The following is a 21,893-nucleotide window of genomic DNA, read 5'->3' on the forward strand; positions in this document are numbered from 1 at the left end:
CGCTTGTACCACCAGTTACCAACCACCCTGTATATGTTTGCAATAAATATCGTGTATCTGCTACATACATTTTCGAATTGGTTTCATATCTTACCTATATAACGATAATACTCTGTGTCTCGTAATAGCGTTAACGAAACTTCAAAATGTTTTATATAACACATACGATATGTACATAAAAGTTTTCTATAGTAAGTATTCAATTACTTTCATGGTTCACTTTATACCATATCGTAGTAATAAAATCCAGTTAATAGGCAACAAGAAGTTGAAATTCCGCAATTTCCAATAGAGTCTGTACTGTTGCCAGTTTTCACCACGCAATTAACTGATCAGTCACAATTGGTGCAGCAACGGGGTATGAAAATTCTTTTAATCAGAGCATAAAGGATGCTCCTTATAACGAGGAAAACGAGTAATATATATCATTATAGAACTTCACCCAGACTCATAGGGGTGAAAAGCTTATTATGTTTGAGCAAGGTGTGGATTCTCTCCATAAGAGGTTTAATTGAAACCAACCCACCTTCGTAGCAGGCAACCTTTAAGGTCTCCTTATAGACCAAGTACATGGACGATCGAGCTATTCCTGGCTCCTCAATTGTTGACACTGTGCTCCACCCCCCTATCAAATGATCAAACCCTGTGTGGTGCCCATATAATACGTGTAAACACGTGCTGAGTTAGTTTTAACCACGATTCGTAACGCGCGCTTGGTGAATGAAAATTCCTTCTCTAGCTATGCGGTAGAATTAAAGGATTCGGATTAACGAACCGCTTACTGCTAGTTAATTAGAATATTTAAACAGATAATCGACTGCTTTTAAAACTGCGTTACAGTTTCAACGTTTTCGCCTATTTCGGTTTAACGAATTTCCGCTTACCGTGGTGTAACATCGATGCGTAATTATTATCTGAACTTTTCGTTTTTGCAAACGATGCGTTGGAAACTAAAGCATCAAGAGATGCGCGAATTAAAGGATTTGGATAGATATTACGAAATATGTGAGTGATAGATATTATATTATAGTTTGTTAGTGTTGATACGAATAGAACGTTGCTGATAAATTATGAATATATGGCAAGTAAAATAGATTAGTACGCGATTCAGTATGAATACAGATTCAAGAGACTTTAACAATCTTTTCACGTCACTTCCAGAACTCTCGATACACCCTTTATACATATAGTTGTATGCAAAAGTTTCAAAGGATAATCGCATCTCATAATGATGTACTATTACATAGAAATAGATTCATAAGCTTTTCTCTTTACTACACTTATTTATCATTTTCATGATTCCATACATTTTTTAAAAATACTTCAATAATCAAATAAACGCATCTTGAAATTGAATGTAATACTTTTCCACAATACTGTACGTTTGCTTTCTTTCTCTAAGTTATACTATTTTCCAAATTTCTCATCGTTCAAACCCAAATTCAGTAAACAAATAGATTTTCTCAATGGAGCTAATTTCTTTCCTGATCGACTCCTAAATTTTGTTCAATTATCTGTGTTTAAAATTACCGTAACAAAAATATTTCTCCAGTTATACTCGACGTTAGAATTTACAATTCTCCATAACAAAACCTCAACCATCTTTCATAATTTACCACCTATAGCTCGTCGTAAAATCAGCTCTCACAGAAGGTACCGTGATCCTGGTTGCCATTTTTCCTGATTCCATGCTACGTATTAACGGGGCAATGAGTCAATTTTACGATAGCCTACGTGACATTTGAAAATATCCCGCGCTCCCTCTTCCTACGAATCCAAGTGCCATATCCTTTTCTTCTCTCTTTGACCTATATACCCGGCAGCCTTATCGAGGTTATGACGACCTCAGGATGATGTCATCGGCCCACTGACGTCACCAGCACCCCCTTACGTGACCATTGAGAACAACCTCGTTTCTATCTTTCTTCAAACTCACCCCCTGTACGACGTCTCGCCCTTCACGAGTTCTACAGACTGTCTCTTCCCAAAGCTTAATGGTCGTGTCCTGTCTCATTCATGCGGATATTCCTGCGACCAACGAGCGTGAACCAGTTTCCGGGACATTCATACGATCGTATATCCTAGCATAATCCATGACTACGCTCGATTTGTGATCGCTGAAGGAATCGCTCTGCTATTGTTCACGATCGTCCCATCTTTCTCTCAAGTAAAATTTCTAAAGTATTTCGATTGCTTTCAACACCTTTCGTATCGTTTTCATTTCTACGAATTCTTCTTAGTTTCTGAGTGCTCTATTTTATTTCTTTCCTTCTGTCTGTTTTTCTTCGATGGGATAATGAGATTGGATAAAGTTAGGAATTAGGAATTTAGGTTGGATCGTTGATTGGCGTGAAATAGAATTTCTAGATAACCCGTGCTTATCCTTCGGAACAATATTTTGCTTTCTTAGAGTAATTGCCTTGATGGAACTTCGCACAGAGAATTCTGTTGTTGAACTTTGGAATTGGAAGTTTTGCACCGGATATGTTTGCATTGGAATCTTTTGTATTGATTTTATGGTTAATATCGTGTTTGATGGGTTAAAGGGAATATCGAAAATAGTTTTTTAGGTGATACGTGTCTTTATAACATAAGTTTTTAGCTATCACGATGTAATTAAAACTCATAAGTAATAATTTCATGAAAACTTAATAGAAGATTTTATAAAATATTTCATGTTCTACTCTATAACATCATTTTGAAATATTCTTTCCTCTTCGTTCGTTAAACACACCTCGACACGAAGGTTGCCATAAAAGCTGCTTTTTACAAGACCAATGAAATCAAGTCCTATATACAACTTTTTTACATCGTACGATATCGTAACAAGCATTTTATCTGCCATTCGAGCTTTAAATGATTCACAGGAACATGTAACCGCTACTAGATTCGAAGCTATTGAACAAACAACCTCTTGGAGTTTTTCTTGAAAATTATATTGAATCGTTAAAGTTGTACGAGTCTTTTAAGGAAGATGTCGTATATGCATCACTTGCCTTAATTAACTGGCGGGTAAGTTGTAAACCACCGAGTACAATTGTTAGTCGAAGTTAGGACGAGTTTGAATCAGTTGTTTCGCTTGAAGAATGTTTGTAAAATCAACAACATTCGCAATGTTGTCGCTTTGTAAATATCGTAGAAACTCTAGGCAGAATACAACTGCAGCAAACGATCTCGTTTTGCCTGTTAAGTAGTAAATTCGAGCATTCGCCTGGCCAGCATCATTTCGATTGATTCTCACGACGATGGCGAACTATTTTAAATCTGTTTCACTTAGTGGACGAATAAAATAAAGGAAAATGAAGGAAAGATTTTTAAGATTAGAATGTTTCATATTCTTTTCGTATTGTTATATTGATTACTCTAAAAATATATCTCTACGAAATAACCAGTCGCTTTCATGTCAACTCTCTGCGTTATAAAGCAATACAAAGCGTAAAAAGATGAAACTCTCGAATCTCAGACTGTGAATCACAATTTCGAAATAATATTTTACAATATAGGGCGCCTTTATGCAGCATTTTCCTTCCTCCCCAAAACAGTGACACGTGTACACGTCGTTTCGACTTCATTTACAGAACAGTAACATCGAAATTGCTTTCTTTTTTCTTCTCTCGAGGCGATCCCTTATTTGGGGACGAACGTGTTGCGTTATCGGTCGCTCGCGGCCAAGTAACTGTGCCCTTTCGTTTTGCAACTGTGATCCATCGAAAAGCTTTATCGTCCGTGGCGCTTCAGTTCAACGTGAAACGAACAGGAGGTAAGAAAGAAAAAGAAAGAGAGCAAAGGAAAGGAGAGAAAAAGAATGGCAAAAGGCAACGCCCTCCGTCCTGGGCAAGGGAACATCGATAAATATCGCTCTCGAACGGATCTGTTCAAATAAAATACGAAACTGGGTTGGTCGTCAACGGCTCCTAGCAGACTTGTTTCCTCATTAACTTGGCCAAGCAATTAGAAGATGTCGGTGACTTCGGCGACCGGCCGTCCTGAATTCTGATGCGAAGTTACAAATGCCGGTTGTGCCGAATGAATAGACTGCTTAACATGCTGACGAATAAATAGCTTCATTGAAGTTCTGTACAGAGGATGTTTTGTTTCGAAAATGTACAGTCTACTGTAGATAGTAGAATTTGTTGAATGTCAGTCTGCGAGCTAAACATATCGGTCTATTGTTGAATTTATTGCATTTTTAAATGAAGATCATTTGGCAAAAAATGATAGGTACTTTTTTGTTAACTTTTTTATTTTAATGTTGCTTTGAGACTGAAAAGAATTTTAATATAAAACTTGAAAATGTAAAAACCTATTATGCCCCGAAATTTAAACATGTGTGTGTGTATTGAGATATGTGTAATTTTGTGTGCTACACTAGATTAGCCCCGTAGTAGTGATACACGTATACGAGTATGAGTGTGTTGGAATATGTGCGTGCAAACATGTATTACGATATTCTATATTTGTTACGAATAAATAACATATGCGTTAGGAAATTTCTTTGGTCTGAATATTTTTTAATTTGAATTGTTAAACATTCCATTATTTTGATGCTCTCCTCTGTTATTAATTAATTCACCTAAGCAGAAGAATGCAACTGTTGCGTTGGTAGTGTGGTGAAGAGAATGGTGAGACGCGTGCAAATTTGTATCGACAAATATCTTGTAAATCACACATTAAATAAATCTGAAACTGTTTTGATATCAATTGTAAGTGTAATCTAAGTGTTCGTATACATTTATTAAGTTCCACAATTCTCAACAGTGTATAAAAAGCAATCATAGAAATATTTATTGAGCAATAAATGGAGAACGAGATAAGTCGTTAAAGTAATAGTATGTATAATGAGCATTCTAATAACGAAGGAAGAGTCTAGGAACAAGCCGCAATAATTAATCATCTGTGATATCACAAACGCATTATTCGAGATCCTTCGTCAAGTACTAATTGTAATAAACAACCTGGATGGTTATAACTGATATTCATAAGCGACAACTAATGAATGCTAATTAATTTCGTGCGAACATGCTCTAAAAGGCATCTGCAATTATCGATTATGTTAAAATATCAGCCTATGTACGGGTTACGAAACTAAATTTTACGAGCGAAAAGTGAATTAATTAGTAGCAAGGGAGAGCATCAAAATAATGGAATATTTAACAATTCATATTAAAAAATATCCACACCAAAGAAATTTCCTAACGCACATATTATTTATTCGTAACAAATATACAGGGTGGTTGGTAACTGGTGGTACAAGCGGAAAGGGGATGATTCTACGCGAAAAAAGAAGTCGAAAATATAGAATAAAAACTTTTCGTTTGAGGCTTTGTTTTCGAGAAAATCGACTTTGAATCTTCGCTCGGTACGCGTCCACTTTATCGCGTCTCGTTATAACGGATCTCACTGTAAATCGTTGTCTCGATGAAATAATATAGAATAAAAAATATAGAAAATATAGAATAAAAATTCTTTTTTTAATTTCTTTTTTTAATTTTTCCATCGAGACAACGATCTACAGTGAGATCCGTTATAACGTACCGCACGCATACCGAGCGAAAATTCAAAGTCGATTTTCTCGAAAACAAAGCCTCAAACGAAAAATTGTTATTCTATATTTTCGACTTCTTTTTTCGCCTAGAATCACCCCCTTTCCGCTTGTACCACCAGTTACCAACCACCCTGTATAATATCGTAATACATAAGATATAATTAATTTTATTGCAACGAATCTTTTACACGAATCTACTACATTTTTTCGCTTGAAAGCATTTTTCTCTATTTAAGCAATTTGTTCTTGAGCAATATTATACCCGTAGTCTTGATCAACAGGTATGCCAACAGACGAGAGAAATATCGAACCAATTAAAGCAATTATTTCATTATACAGGTGCTCGAATGACTTTTATCCGAGCTCTGGTAAAATTTCATTTCGCCCCTATCGGGCGACTATCCTTTTTGTCCCGAAATCTTTCACTAGGAACGGCCGTATTACCAACGCGCAATCGCCAATATAATTTTAATCTATTCGAAAAACTGCCTATATTCGATGGATCAAAAGCCATTCATGTGATCCTGCAGTTTCTCGTATGGTGATTCGAAGCGCGACAGAATTTCATTTTCACCCGCGAACGCCGTACTACCATCTTTGTGTGCACAAAGCTTACGCGTTAACAGGATTTAGATCGCCGCATAATCCATGTATAATAGCAGTTGATCCAGATCGACCAGTTCCGAGCAAACTATTCAGCATCGCTGATTACAAGATGGCCGTTGCTGTTATCGAGTTAATATGTATGCTGGGGAGATTCTGGACATCATTAAATTGCTTGATTAGGAAAGATCGAGTAGAGAACGTTCGTGGTAGATATTAGGTCGTCCGGAAAGTTTCTTTCGTTTTATAAGGAAATAATAGACGCACACAATGTTCTTCGTTTTATATTAGTTTATTGAATTATGCACGAACATAATAATAGAAATAGAAGGAAATGGATCATATCTAATTCAATAAAATAATATAAAAGGGTAATTGTTGTTCGTCTATTGTCACCTTATGAAACGAAAGAAACTTTTCGGACAACCTAATACAAATATTGATTGGCAAGTATTGTTGCGAGTATTGTCAAAATTACAAAATACGCTTTGCGAACAATATAATATAATAACTTGTGGAATTTATATCTTGCTTATTATTTTAAATGAGTATATTTCACATTTGTAAAAACCCTCATATTATTTTAACATTTTTATGTTTCGTTTACTGTTCACATAGTAATTATCATTGAAGAGTATAACTCGAATGATCTCGTCATCTTTAGACGACTTTGAACTTCAATCACACGACTTTCATGACTCTGCACAATCTTCAAATAGCTTTGAACGTTAATCCCATTAATGAATGATCTCCGTGAATTTGAAAAGACTTTGAGCGTCAATGACACATGTCGATGATATTTGTAACTTTCAAACGACATTAAATGTCAATGAAAATGCGCTGTTGCGATGTTCGCGTGACGGTTTAATATCAGTGACAAAGCAACGATGATCTATGACGATATTCAATGGAGATTTGCTAGTACAATTGGGATTTGCTATATCAACATAATGTTTAAGTGATAAACCTAGGCGTAATCTGTTTCGAGAACAGACTCCAGGGATGATAATTAATTAAATTAAGTACTATCGATCAGGTTGAGCAATAAACGGTTCGCTGTTGCCAGGTTTGCATAAATAATCTACTTACGTCGCATTTATCAGTGGATGAGCTACGCCTTGATCGCTTCCCCGATTAAGGGAAACGTTAGTTCGAGATTAAGAAATTATAATAACTAAAGTTACTGTCATTCATTTTTATGTAGGAAATTACAACGCGAATTGGGATAAATTTATTTTTATGCTGAAATTTTGTAAATAAATATTATTAACGTATTATTGAGAATGAATCTTCTCGTTTCAGGACATCGATTACGAGGGATTTCGTAAATTTTTGGACACCTATCTTGAAGTGTCAACCCCCGATGAACTTTCACGACATCTTTTTTTATCGTTCGTTAAGAAGGTGCCTCGAGTCGATGGAAAAGCTTTCAAAGTAAGATTTTTCTATTTAATTTCTAAAAAATCCTTTCCTTTTTTTAAAGGGGTGACCTTACAATAGCCATTGAAAGGGAAGGTGACGAAAATAGTGTTGGAGAAATTATAATATCGATATCCAACCTGTTATACTATTCGAAGTTTCGTTAAATTTTTCATAATAATTTGTCAATTAAATCGTTAAAATTTGATCAGAAATACAAATATCATGTGTTCGTCTAAACTATCAAGGATAATAAATTCTGCATCAGGAAATGGCTGTGCTATCGTCGACAACCGCCTGTGCTGCCATTACGTCTCACACAACGTCCAGCAGCAACGTGAACAACACCGGTTTACCTGGTGGAACGTCGTCGGAAGGACATAGTTCTTCCTTGGCCGACAAAATTCATGGTCTCACGGAGAAGTTGCAAGCATTAGGGCACCATAGAACGGAAAGCGAAGCCTCCACCAGAGCACGCACAGGTAATTAACATTTCATCTTTAACTGAGTCACACAGATATTCGACATTCGCTATTTTCTAAGATACCAATTTCTGTATTGTTCTATCAAACTCTACGACTGAAATAAAATTGTAAAAAAATTCAAATTATTTTTCAAATAAATTTAATTATTATTGGTATTACATTTTACTTTTTATGAAATTTAAAGTTGCACAGACAAAAGAATATAAAAACACGAAAAATTACACAGAGATAAAAGGCCTCCTCGTTCGATTCTGTACTTTATTGTTATAAAATATAATGTTTAACGCTCGTGATAATGATCCAACTTGCCCAATCACTGAAGAATTATTTAAAATAGAATCTCTTCTTATGTAATGTTTAATCCAATATTGTTAAACAAACTGAATACATGTAGCTGTTTTCAAATCTTATAAAGAGAGAGAAAGCTATTATCGCTTCTAATTACTCGCAGCCTTTTAATCCTTGAAACGTTGACGAAGGAAAGGTCTATTTAGAATGTCCTTCGATGATAAATTTAGGTCCCTGATAAAGGTATTTACAGTGTAAACGCAATATACGTGCACGTAAACGCGCTGAATCATCTTTCACCAGTGCGCGTTTACAGGGACATTATGCAACATTAACTTCCTCTAACTCGGAGAGAAACCGACTGAAATGTTTGCATTAACTAGCTGTTCCTCGCGGGATACAAGAGGATTAGACAATAGATGCTTTTGATACGTGACTCTGTTATAATTGCACTGTAGACAATTATAAAATCACAACTTTAAGAAAATGTTAACTTAGGGTATCCAGTTAGCGCATGTGAAATGTCATCTTGTCAAATGAAACTTTTACTGCACTCGTAACTAATTTCCTTAAAATATTCTATACTTGATCAAAATAATTTCTATATAACTCGACAATTTCATTATCGTAAATTTGTATGAATTGTCGGTAGAATTAATAAATTCTTGGAATAGAGCTCATTTCATAAAAAACAGTTATTACGTAGAACAGTTTCCTTATCTACAGTTTGCTTTTAAGTGATTTAAAATATTATCATATGATAATATAATAATATGTTTATAAATATCGCATTAAAATAGTTTCCAAATGGAATAGATAAGATTTGTAATTTTTACTTTACCTTTTACGTACAAACGTAGTGTACAAACACGACACTTTTTCTAAATTTAATTTCATATAAAAAAGATCATACGAATATTTTAATCGCTTGAGGAGGCCAATAACAAGAGTTTCATATCTTTCTTATGGGCTCGTTAAATTCAAACTTTCGTGAAACGACATCTCATATGGATAAGCTTAATTTATTACCATAATTAAATACACAAGTAGTTCGTCATATTTTCGATAATGTAATAAATAAAGCGCAATTTCACCGTTTTACCATTTAACACATTGACGAACATCTCGAAGAACGATACTGGCAAAGGAACCGTCAATTATCCTTATTCGGTTCACGCACACTCTAATACCGAATGATACATTGCGCGGCCAAACGTTTCTGACATTGTCACCGGCTAGTACTATGCATAATCGCGAGTTTCAAAGTTATGACACGGAAAAAATCGATCGATCGTACAAAATGGGTCACCGTGAATGATTACTGGTTTCATTTGATGATTTAATCTCGCCGCGAAATCGTCCAGGGTGTCGATTTTCTTTCGCAACAGCAATCTAAGTGAAAGAGCATTTCACTGTTTAGTCGCATTAGCAAATAATCGAGGCACTAGCGTCGTAAAATAAACGAAAGAGAAGGAGACATTTAAAAGGAACGATTTTATTTGTCCAGTCATTCGCATTACAATACATTTCTTAGTCATTGACAAAACTTTCTTTGTGAAATTTGCTTGTAAACAGAGGAAGATAAGATGGGAACTGCGAGAAGAAGGAAATCATTAGTCTGACTTTATCCGCGCGCGACATCGTGCACAAAGAATGCTGAAAAATGAAATTTCTGGTTGATCTTCTTTCATCGGTTGCTTTGCATGAAAGCGTAGAAAAGGAGATTTATTATTGTATCGTTACTTGTAATTATTCTATACATAAATTTAGAGAATCTCATGAGTAACGAGGTTTTATTATTTTAAAGCAATGAAATTTGTTATGAGAATAACAGCAAATTCCAGAGGGCAATAGTAACCAGACATTTATGACAAAACGATAGAAATATTTATTTTCATTTAAAAGATGTATGAAAAAGTCCTAACTATTTGCAAGATAACGTGACAGAAGGTATAAGAGTGGGTTGCCAAGGAAAAGGACTTTTCTCTTGTCTCTCTAGTTCTCCTTCGGTGGACCAACGCCACAAACGAAGACAATTTGATCCAATCGAGGAATGATCGAATTAACCAAGCCAAAACTTGCTCCTCTAATTATCGTTTCCATCGAAATGCCCGGCAACCGTACTATTGAAAATCGAAAATCTCGTTAATGACTGGTATAATTGCAAACGCAAATGGAAGAATATTTAACGTGGCATTATTGACAATATCAGTAACTCTGTCCTTCTGTCGGGCAAATGTCGGCTGTTACGGGAAATTCAACGCGCGCACATTAAATGATCGGTGTCGATTTATCCGTGTTTGTGCATCTGATTGATCGAAATCGGAGACAAAAGCGGTCAGAAACGCAATGTACCCCCACGAACATCCATTAGGCGTTGCTTTGCCAGTATAGTAAATGGAGAATCGGAGCCACGATAAATCAGAAAGCTCCATCATTCGTTCGGTCATTCGACCACTCACTTGGCAATATCCTCTCTTGTGTTTCATCCGTTTGGGGGCTTCAAGGAAGCGTCCATCCTATATTGACGATACAGCACACCTCGTACAGCTGTCACGATGTGATTGAGAAGAAGAGCACCGACAGCAGCCCAAGTCACAGCCAAATGTCGCGAAATTCGTCCAGGAAGTCGAACAATTCGTTGCTCGTCAACAACGGGAAATTGGAAGGTAGGTGAAGTTGGATGTTAACGACGATGTGGACCAATTTGCACGCTCCTCTTCGGCATTCCATTGCTTTTGAACGGGATTACGGTGATTTGATGGCCCGCTTGCTCTCTTTTCTTTCCTCTCTTTTCTTGCTCTTTTTTTCCCCGTCGCCGTTGAATCGAAAAAACTTATTTAGGTGCTTGTTTTACGAAAACATAGAAGATTATTTTAATTAATTAGTTTTATTGGTAGATCGCGGGTTTTGTGCATTTGTGGGATATTTGAGTGTGACATAAAAATTTTTTTATTGACATTTGTCTAAAGCAAATTTTGTAAAAATCTGCATATTCATAGTCTATTAATTTATTATTGGCATACTAATTCTTTCGCGTTAAACGTTCCTGTATACTAGTTTCTTTCAATCGAAATTATTATTTTTCAACAAGCTTCTTTTAACTCTGCCTGTCCTATCTCTGTCAGCCCCAACACATTTAGAATTTCATTATAATATGAGAAGCGCAAAAATGTAGGAAGAACGACAGCTAACAACATCCAAATTAATACGTAAACTGTGGATATTTATGCATTTGTAGGAAATTGAAAAGTTCAAATTTGAACAAAAAGACGTGTACATAATATTTGCTCAGATTCCATTTCCTTGCTTACATATAAAATTACGAATTTGCATAAACATCCGCAATTTATTGATGAGAAGCAGCCATAATATTGCAAACTGCTTAACATTCGATTATTCGTGTAAATGGGTCAGCTGGATAACATTATGAATCCTAAAAATGGTATTAAAGTTCAAGAACATCTGGCAATGGATATAAAACTTGCGTTCGAGCAGGACGACGATATTAAAATTTACGTGCAAGGGAAATACATCAGTCGTTCTGTTTAACTCGAACAGGAAGTTATAGCTTTTGGTCGCATTTCAAATGGAATGCACAGGGATTCTGTTTCGAGGAACATAATGGTACAACGCCGATAAACGTCCGATTCGAAGTAGAACGAAGAATAATTCTGCGACTATAGGCCATCTCAAGTTAAACGACGATGGCATCACAGGATGATCGTAACGTAATTCTGTCTCTTTTCCTCTATGATCATCGTAAGATTCTTTACGATGAGTCGTGACATATAGATTGGCAAACAAATCGATGCCATAAAGGCGAACTGCCCGACACCGTAAAACTTGTAAGAATGTGTAGTACTTAATGGCGCGTCCATGGTAGCTCGATGATGTCTTAATCGATTAGTCTCTGCGTCACAATTATAACGCAGCGCAAAAGCTGTCGACGCATGTCCGGTCATATGTTGCTTGGTAAAAAATTATTTTCAATGGAAGCTTACTGGTCGTGTGTTCTTCCGTATCAACGTGATGTCATTGTCAAAGGAAAGCGGAGCTTTTAAATATCGTTATTAGAATTTTACGAATTTTACGCAGTAATTTTTTATAAAAACATAGATTTGATCTATTTTCTTGAAATTTGAATAACTTAGAACGTCTTGATAACAACTCCTTTGGTTTCCGTAAGACGTTATCGGCTTACCAACCATTTTTAAAAGGTCTACATCTCCTGATTCAACAGGTTATTTCCATTTTCAATTATGCCATATTACAATCCTCCTGGTTAATCCTAAGATAACATTAAAATCAGAAAATCAACAAATTTATGCGATGTGATCTTCGTATCTTATCCTACACATTTTTGGCGCAAGTTCCAAATCCTATTCATTTAGCTATCAATAATTCTAATGTTAAGACTTCGTGAATAGAATTTCCAAGGAAGCTACGTACAAAAAGGGGAAAAAGTAGAAAGATCTAAGAAATAGTTCAGATTTATAACGTAATAAAAAGATGACACACACTAGTCAGACATCATAAAAATCTAGGTATACTAGGTACTTCACGAAGCTATTTAGACACTTACCATAGAAAACTTTATGTTCCTATTGTATTTATATGTTATACAGGGTGGTTGGTAACTGGTGGTACAAGCAGAAAAAGGGTGATTCTAGGCGAAAAAAGAAGTCGAAAATATAGAATAACAATTTTTCGTTCGAGGCTTTGTTTTCGAGAAAATCGACTTTGAATTTTCGCTCGGTACGCGTGCACTTTATCGCGTCTCGTTATAACGGATCTCACTGTAGATCGTTACCTCGATGGAAAAATTAAAAAAAAAAATTTTTTTAATTTTTATTCTATATTTTCTATATTTTCTATTCTATATTATTCCATCGAGACAACGATCTACAGTGAGATCCGTTATAACGTACCGCACGCGTACCCAGCGAAAATTCAAAGTCGGTTTTCTCGAAAATAAAGTCTCAAACGAAAAATTTTTATTCTATATTTTCGACTTCTTTTTTCGCGTAGAATCACCCCCTTTCCGCTTGTACCAGCAGTTACCAACCACCCTGTATAATTGAAATTTCATTAGCGGTATAATGAGACACGACAGTAATGTTTTACATCGGTAAAAGCGTGGATGAAAAATATTTTGCCAGTAAAAGACAAGCGATCAGCGACAATCTCATCACGACCTACATACAAACTCGGAAGATCTGCTCTCCAGCTGCAGAATAATAGTTCGAACGTTCCATTAAAACCAGTATTCTGGACCAGCCGACGATAAATTTCGTGACAGCTCCGGTGGAACAGCGCGTTATTACCACTCGACTTCCAAAGTGGGATTTCAATTTAAGAAGCCGGATATTCGGGGCTAATTTTCATACTGATGAGATAGTCGGTGGCCCAAGAAAGTTATGTATCTCCAAGACCGACAAAAAATACGATCCGTGAGCCTGTGGATAACCGTAGAAAGCGAAACAGCGACACGAGAACACCCTTTGCACGCTGGAAAAATTCATGTGTTCCGAGAATGGAGTGGAATTTTCTTTGCTGGAAGGGAAACGCGTTACGTTCGATATGATAAGGGGAGGTTTCGTTCCGTACGCCTACCGATTTTTACGTCGATGCATTATTCCTGGGGATCCTATGTAACGCGATCGTAAACGCGGTTGAATTATAACTTGGCGCATCAGCTCGATCGCAAGTGCGTTCCTTATCATAACGGAATTGGAAAGATACGAGCCCCGCAAGCCTGTTCAGTTTTACGAAGCTTTTATTCGCGTCTCTACAAACGAGCCACCGTCCCTATCAGTCAGATTGCTTGAAACGTTTTGAAAAGTAGATGTTAATGCGTTCATATTAATCTTCGTTCAATGTCATTGATAATTAAAAGTAGTTTTGTTGTAATTTCAGTTAGATTACTTAAATGTAAGTGAAAGCACTTTTTACAGCTACTGTAAAATGTAAAATTCGAAAATTAAGGTTGCTGCAGTTTCAGCATCATTTTCACTCTGTCGTCTCTTTTAGTGGTTTAAAAATTGTTTAAACTTGAAGGAAATATAACGAGTTATTTTTAATTATCGATTAATCGTCTGAATTCTATGATAATGTACTTCTTAAAGCATTAAACATACTTTTATTGTTATTGAAAATTCGGAAACCATAATAAGTAACTTAACTCACATTTTTGCTGCTTATCTACAACTCAATAATGCTATTGTTCAGGGTCATCATTTTTACAGGATGTATTCAATATATATTAGATCATTTCGCTTATTTGAATTCGTAGTCGCATTTTAATATTTCATAATTTATCGTTATGAATAAGACTGAAGTCCACGTAACAAAAGTTCACCAACTCTATCGGCTACCTGTAATTTTTCAGATTATTCAGATTATTCTATCGAGAGAGCTTCATTAATTCAATCGACAGGAGTCCAGTTAATCAAGCACTAACTGAATCTTCGTTCAGGTAAATGGAGTTCTGTAAATATAATAACTGTAAAGTTCGAAAGCTACGAAGATAAAACGGTGTGTGTAAAAGAGAACACGCAATGGCAATGGCAATGGCAATAAAGAGTGACCTTTAGTGCCCTTGAGCGTCAGGAAATATTTAGCTGACTTTGACTAGATTTTGACGAGATAGACTAAACCTTTGCGCCTTCCTAGATACAGGAAACCGCGTAAATATCCATTTTTAAATGACAGCTTGATCTTTGTGAAATGTCACGGAGTAATTCGAGAAAATTCAAGATTAACTGTTTGTGGAGTTGTTCTGGGCAAAGAGGGAAACGACGAAATCTCAAAGGCGGTATATTTTTGAAACATGAAAAGAGTTGAAGCAACGACGACATCAAACGTTGTGTTCTTGCTTTACCTCGTTTAAACGTTGTCACCTTCGTTTCTTGATCAAAAAGAGCAATCTTATGGAAAAACATTCCCTTGGGAAAAACATTCAAACGATAGACAGACTGAAAGACGTATGTACGTCGTGCAATATAAAACGTACGTTTAACAACCTATTGTTCAAATAATGTATTACGATATTGTATATACAAATTGCAGTTATGTATTTTAATTACATTATAATGTATTGTTTTATTAATAGTAAACAATGAGAATACTCTTACACTTGAATATATACGAGATTCATCCTTTTATCTTTAGAGACAGAAATTGCAAGTTTATGGTTATTTTTCTTTTCTTTGTATTAACATTTTCTCATGTTGTCGATCTAATATCATTGGACAAATTAATTTATTTTCTAATTTATTTGATATATTATATAATTTTATTTTATACATAAATATTATTATTTTATTTTCGAAAACAAAAATTTTTAATTACTGACGCTTCCAAATCTCAAACCAGATGTATTCGTTATATATGTCGGAGATGAAAGGGTCTTCCCTTTGGAATTCTTCGGAAAATCCCCAATATTTTAGTCTCTATAATTTAACTCGATTATAATTGTCCGAGATTTGTGATAACGAGCTTGGGCTCGAGGCGACAACTAGTAGCTGAACGTAGCCGCGGTCACGGGATGAACGTTTTTACCTAACAGAGGTATGGAGTAATTGTATAGCTCTCCTTAAAAAGAAATAGTTGTGGCGGCACGCGACAGTGAACATTCCAACGGTTTCTGTCCCGTGGCTTGCCACACGCAGACCCTATTCTTCGGGCAAGATGATTATCAAATGTCGATGCATCTCCACAGTACATGTTCAGCTAGCCTGAGGACCCACTGTGAATCTTAGGATTTAGTTAACTAAGGTCCTTCAAACGGACAAACAGTCTTTATCTTAACAGTTCCTAAATCTACCATCTACTACAGGAAGATACGAGAAATCTGCTTTTCTCACGAACGACGCTTCCAGCTAGCAGTTTTCTCTCAAGGGCGGTTAGCATCCTTCTTCAACCACCGACACAGAAATTAACCAATTAACAGGAACGCCCATTTCCCTCACTTTCCGAACGAAGGCTTTCCTCGACGAATCCGACGATCTCGTGTCCTCAGACACACCCCATCATAATTTTCCTCTGCAGCATCATCGTGACGGAAAGTCATTCTCTCGTGAGGTCTCATTAGCGAGTTACGTAGCGTCTTTACGCTGGGTGAATATTCTACGTTTTAACAAAGAGTTAGTTCAGTAATACTTGTACCATAGACAAGAAAGTTGAGTACAACTTGGACCTTGGAAGAAAGCGCATTTTGTTATCTCGTTGACCGCGAATTCGTTATTGAACCCAGGATCATTGTCATTCGCATCTCGAGTATCTAATTATCACGGTTACTTGTCAAATTCTGTATTAATCATATTTGTGCTAATAAATATCTTCTCTATTGCATAACAATGTCTAACCCAAATGAAGATTCGTTTCACGCCCCTAACCCTAATCATAATGTGAACCCGACATATACTACGACATATACTATATACTACAACATATACTAAAAAAGAAGTCGAAAATATAGAACAAAAATTTTTTTTTAATTTTTTCATCGAGACAACGATCTACAGTGAAATCCGTTATAACGAGACGCGATAAAGTGCACGCGTGCCGAGCGAAAATTCAAAGTCGATTTTCTCGAAAACAAAGCCTCAAACGAAAAATTGTTATTCTATATTTTTGACTTCTTTTTTCGCGTAGAATCACCCCCTTTCCGCTTGTACCACCAGTTGCCAACCACCCTGTATATATTCATATTACATAATTATACAACTTCTTAGAAACGATAAAATACATATACACGCAGGTACATTAAATTTAACAAGTAATAGTGTCATATTAATTAGTAGTTATCAAAACAAAGGTATATAGATATCGATATAGATATCCTACGAATAAATGACCCAATATTAAAATCAATCACACAGGAAATGTATATATCGGATCACATTCTGTTCTTCCTTGTTTCAATCGATAGCGACCAGTAAACAAGCGAATCAATTTTTCAGCAATCCATAGACCCCCGTTTTCGTTGTTCAATCGTCCCGCTGTTCACCGATGAGTTTGCGTATTTGTTCGAATCCCAAAATAACGTCGAACCAGTATCATCTGGTATAAATAACGTCAACCTTAGAGTACATCGCGACTCTTCTTGGCGTTAAGCTCTCTCGATATACTTTCTCAGTATCTCTCGAGTCACGCGGCAAGCAACAAGTGTCATCTTCATATTTCCCGCTATATATTAATCGTTGATCGCGGCCGATGGTTGTTTAATAGTATTTTCAACTGCAACTTCATCGTCTTCCGGTTGCAAAGCTTCCGTGTTCTCCAACTCTGGAGTCACCTTGTTAATCATCGATTCCTGACACAATGGTGCTGAAGGGCGCTCGAACGCGTTTACCAGATATTCCTGGTGCATTGTTGAAGGAAGGTGAGACGAAGGCAATATTTCTAAGTTGGATAAAGACAGATTAATTGCGATTTCAATGGATTATGTTCGCTCTCTGAAAACTTCAACTAGTGTATATTATTGGATGTCTGGATGACATACAATGAATCAGATTGCAAATGTTATTAATATCGATGTGTCACAAAATTACATGCGGTATATAGTTTCAACACGGTGCACAAATAAGAATTATACTAAATACCACGTGTTTTTCGAATAGAGATTTTTCTGTAATATAAATATTTCAATTTTGACGGAGAATTCGGAATTGACAAAGAATAGCCGTAATTTAAATCCGAAGTATGCTTCCAACAAATAAAATGTCGAGTAATCTGGTCTTGTTTCTTGTTAACCAGCTTGTAAGTAACAAACTAGAGAATATTTAGAAGTAAGTATTTTGTGTAGTATATTTTACGCAACTTTTTCCCTTTCAACTTGCTCCGTTGTTTAAAGATAGCAGTGCTTTGTCATCCATTTATATTTATTACAAAGACAACGTAGAATATCATTGTTGAACATTATTAACAATGAAAGTTACAAACGAGCGAAATTCCGCTGTTAAATAAAATCGTTGCTCCGTGTCTATAACGCAAAAATTAAGCGTCATGAATTTCCAGGTTGACAGAAAAACATTTGTGTCATCGACGCTCGCCGCGATTGGCCAACGCTTCTCGTTGTTCGAAACAGGCGAAACATCGAGCCCTTTTATCAAACAAAAATAACATTGTGCAAGAATATCGCTTTCTCGACGTGGCCGAAAGACCAGGTCGGTTGTTGCACCGGATTAATTGTCGCGGGAAACAATGCACGTGGTCGTTCAGGATGATTCTATTCATACGGCGAAATGAAATCTGGCCGGAAATAACGTCGAATAAGTTAGCCCGTCCGGTTATTCATTACACCGTGATCGTCGTGGCGAGGCAATCAATCGTGTCATCCGGCGAGCACCGATGGTTTCAATTAAATTAATTGTTCTCAGCGATCACGTTGCTCGGTGGAATAAATTGCAGCCAAGTTTCTCCAACGAACCCGTATACCATGCACCTCTGATGATCGATGAACTCCTTTTCTCCCTTTCGCACCAGTAACTTCGTTGTTTGGAAGAATAATTAGTCGGGGCAATCGTGTTCTTTTTGTCTTCCTCGAACCTGTAAGTTCGCGCTGTATCACATTGCAAACAAGCTTTTACGTTAATGATTTCATCGGACGAAAGATTCGACAGCGTTTAATTACATGTTCAATATCAATATTTGTTGAAATACGAAAGCGTTGCTGCATCCACAAATAACACTGGCGTGGTCTGTTCAAAATCAACTGTTTACTTACAGCTATCGAAGACCATCCTCTGCTACCATCTTCATACGTAAATGTCGGAGAAGTTATGCCAAAGATATTCTCCGCTATATAACGATGAATCAGTTTTACTGGTAAAACAGAAGTTGTAGAATTTTATGAAAAGCAAAAGCGAACGCTACAGTACCGAGTATCAAGCTGATACGTATTAAGCTGTGCGATGGCCTGCTCAAGAGTGGAAAACAGGATTTTTCGCGTGTTTCTTGGCGGCGAGAATGAAATCAGTTTTCGCGGTTCATTCGTGCGTCACTTGAAATCGCCGCAATATAAATCGCGAGCGTAGCCATCGAGAAATCATGGACGAGGCAAAATGGACCGCCAGAGAGCAATAGAATTACCGGTGAATTTGTTTCAACGTTGTTGCGCGTACTAAAGATAAATCGTTCGCCTTCAACGATTGATCGACCGGTTTTATTTCCCTCGTGACTAGCCGTTTTAACCTTCCTCCTTTTTTTCTTCTTCTTCTCCTTCTTCTTAGTCTTCTTGTTTTTCTTCTCTGTTTCCTTCATAGGGACATCTCAGGTGTCTACGTATCTAGAGACTCGTAAAATCACGAGAAGGAATTACAGGGACAGTATCGATGTCTCGAGGCTTCGTCTTGTCTCCGATTCGGGACTATTTTTATCAGCAACACGGTAAACTAATAGTCTCACACGAGTTGCCTCTCGGTCAGACAATCACGTTCTACTCGTTTTATTGAGTCATCCTCGAGTGTCCTCGAATAGTTCCGAATCGGCCAGTTCGAGGGAATATTATTTCGATGAAATTCGATAGTTTTCTTTGCGCGATGATTGAAACATTTTTTACAGATATTTCCAGATCGCTCAAAAGTATACTAGATTATTCAAGGTTACACTAAGTTTTAATAAACTACGACAAATACTCGAAAAGCGTCAAAAATCGTGTCAAGGTCATTGGAGGGTTACATCGACGTCATTGAAAGTCACTTGGAGATCGTTTTTCGGATTTTCAAACAACTTGCTTGCGTTCTTCTATTATACAATTTCGACGAAATAATAATAATAATTCTTAAAACAGAATATTTTAACAGAGTATATAGTAATCCGCTCCAAAGTTCTTTTTAAGTTTAAAGAAATTGAGAAAGAAACATTGCGATATTAAAACGTTAAAAGACTTTTCTTGCTTGAAATTAAAGTAAGATTGGGAAATAAAGAATCGGAAAATCATAGCGCGGTTAAGTTATCGACTAAATTACATTTTGTTACAGAACCAGAGAAAGGTTGTACGATATACAGCAACAATATAACAGCAGAATATCAAATGTCAAAGATCCCAGTAACTTACGTTTTTTCCGTATTCGATCGTTCGATCGAGAAATTGTTTACGTATCGAGCGAAATTACGAAGGTAAAACACGAAATTTCTGCTTACAAATATCGTTCCAAGAATATTCGTCGCGTCTATCAACGAACAGTCGTGCACGTGCAATGCTCGATCGTTATAATTAGAGCGGTACTCGTGTGCATGCATCGATACTTGGCTCCTAAACCCCGCTACGTACGAAGCAACAGGTTCCTTGTAGAAATTCTTAGACACGACTGACGAAAGCCATTTCGTTCTAATCTAAAAATAATATTCGATCGGACTTTTCTTCGACTTTGACGTCACCATGAGACCATAACTTTTCCTGGACTTATTAGAAATCCAGGAATGTGTGCAATAATAGTTGAAACTGTCTAGTCACGCTATAAGCGTCGATCGAATGTAATGGTATTTTATATCTATGTTCGCTGCAGACGATGCGACACCATTGCAATTTCGTTGCAACAACGCTTTACGATTCAACAGGTTTATATTTCCAATGACGAAATGGACACAAGGGTGCTATATTGGAAATATACAGGGTGGTTGGTAACTGGTGGTACAAGCGGAAAGGGGGTGATTCTAGGCGAAAAAAGAAGTCGAAAATATAGAATAACAATTTTTCGTTCGAGGCTTTGTTTTCGAGAAAATCGACTTTGAATTTTCGCTGGGTACGCGTGCGGTACGTTATAACGGATCTCACTGTAGATCGTTGTCTCGATGGAATAATATAGAATAGAAAATATAGAAAATATAGAATAAAAATTTAAAAAAAATTTTTTTTTTAATTTTTCCATCGAGGTAACGATCTACAGTGAGATCCGTTATAACGAGACGCGATAAAGTGCACGCGTACCGAGCGAAAATTCAAAGTCGATTTTCTCGAAAACAAAGCCTCGAACGAAAAATTTTTACTCTATATTTTCGACTTCTTTTTTCGCGTAGAATCACACCCTTTCCGCTTGTACCACCAGTTACCAACCACCCTGTATACAACTATTGAGTCGTGCAATGTTACTAGTGGAAAATTGCAACGATGTATCGGATCGTTTGTTTCCACCAGGTCTCAATCTCTTCAGTTATAGCGTACCATTGTTTTGATAGATTTTACTAGGCATTTGATTTAAGCACTGAAAAAGTGAGTAGATATTGAAAAGTACGATTCCATTATATCGTAACACAGTTAGTACAAGAATGCCAATTAACCTAAAGATACGAAGCTGCGTTATGCTGAAACAAAGTTTCGATGAAATTTTTACGTCTGACTATAGTTATCCTTAACCATTCGATACATGCCCCTAACATATACGGTCATAGATTGCTTTTAATTTGGCTGATTATTTTAGTCACTGATCTTTATAGATTCGTACTATAAGACGATTATACACGTTTTCATTGTTAGTCGTTTTATATTGTAGCGGCACAAGAGTTAGAATTCGATTCAAATCATGTTGTTTTGCTTCGGAGTAACA

The 21,893-nt window shown here is 36.4% G+C and overlaps 1 protein-coding gene across 1 annotated transcript in view; it reads left to right on the forward strand.

The window, feature by feature from the left end:
• LOC126869377 (diacylglycerol kinase 1) overlaps positions 1–21,893 on the forward strand; it is a 150,714-nt gene that overhangs the window by 122,474 nt on the left and 6,347 nt on the right. The window contains exons 4-6 of the mRNA XM_050625838.1: positions 7,451–7,582; positions 7,836–8,049; positions 10,848–11,009. Of these exons, the coding sequence (XP_050481795.1) occupies positions 7,451–7,582; positions 7,836–8,049; positions 10,848–11,009 (508 nt within the window). The remainder of the gene's footprint in view (positions 1–7,450; positions 7,583–7,835; positions 8,050–10,847; positions 11,010–21,893) is intronic.

Source organism: Bombus huntii, chromosome 9 (genome assembly GCF_024542735.1).
Source record: "Bombus huntii isolate Logan2020A chromosome 9, iyBomHunt1.1, whole genome shotgun sequence".
NCBI classification, from domain to species: Eukaryota; Metazoa; Arthropoda; class Insecta; order Hymenoptera; family Apidae; genus Bombus; species Bombus huntii.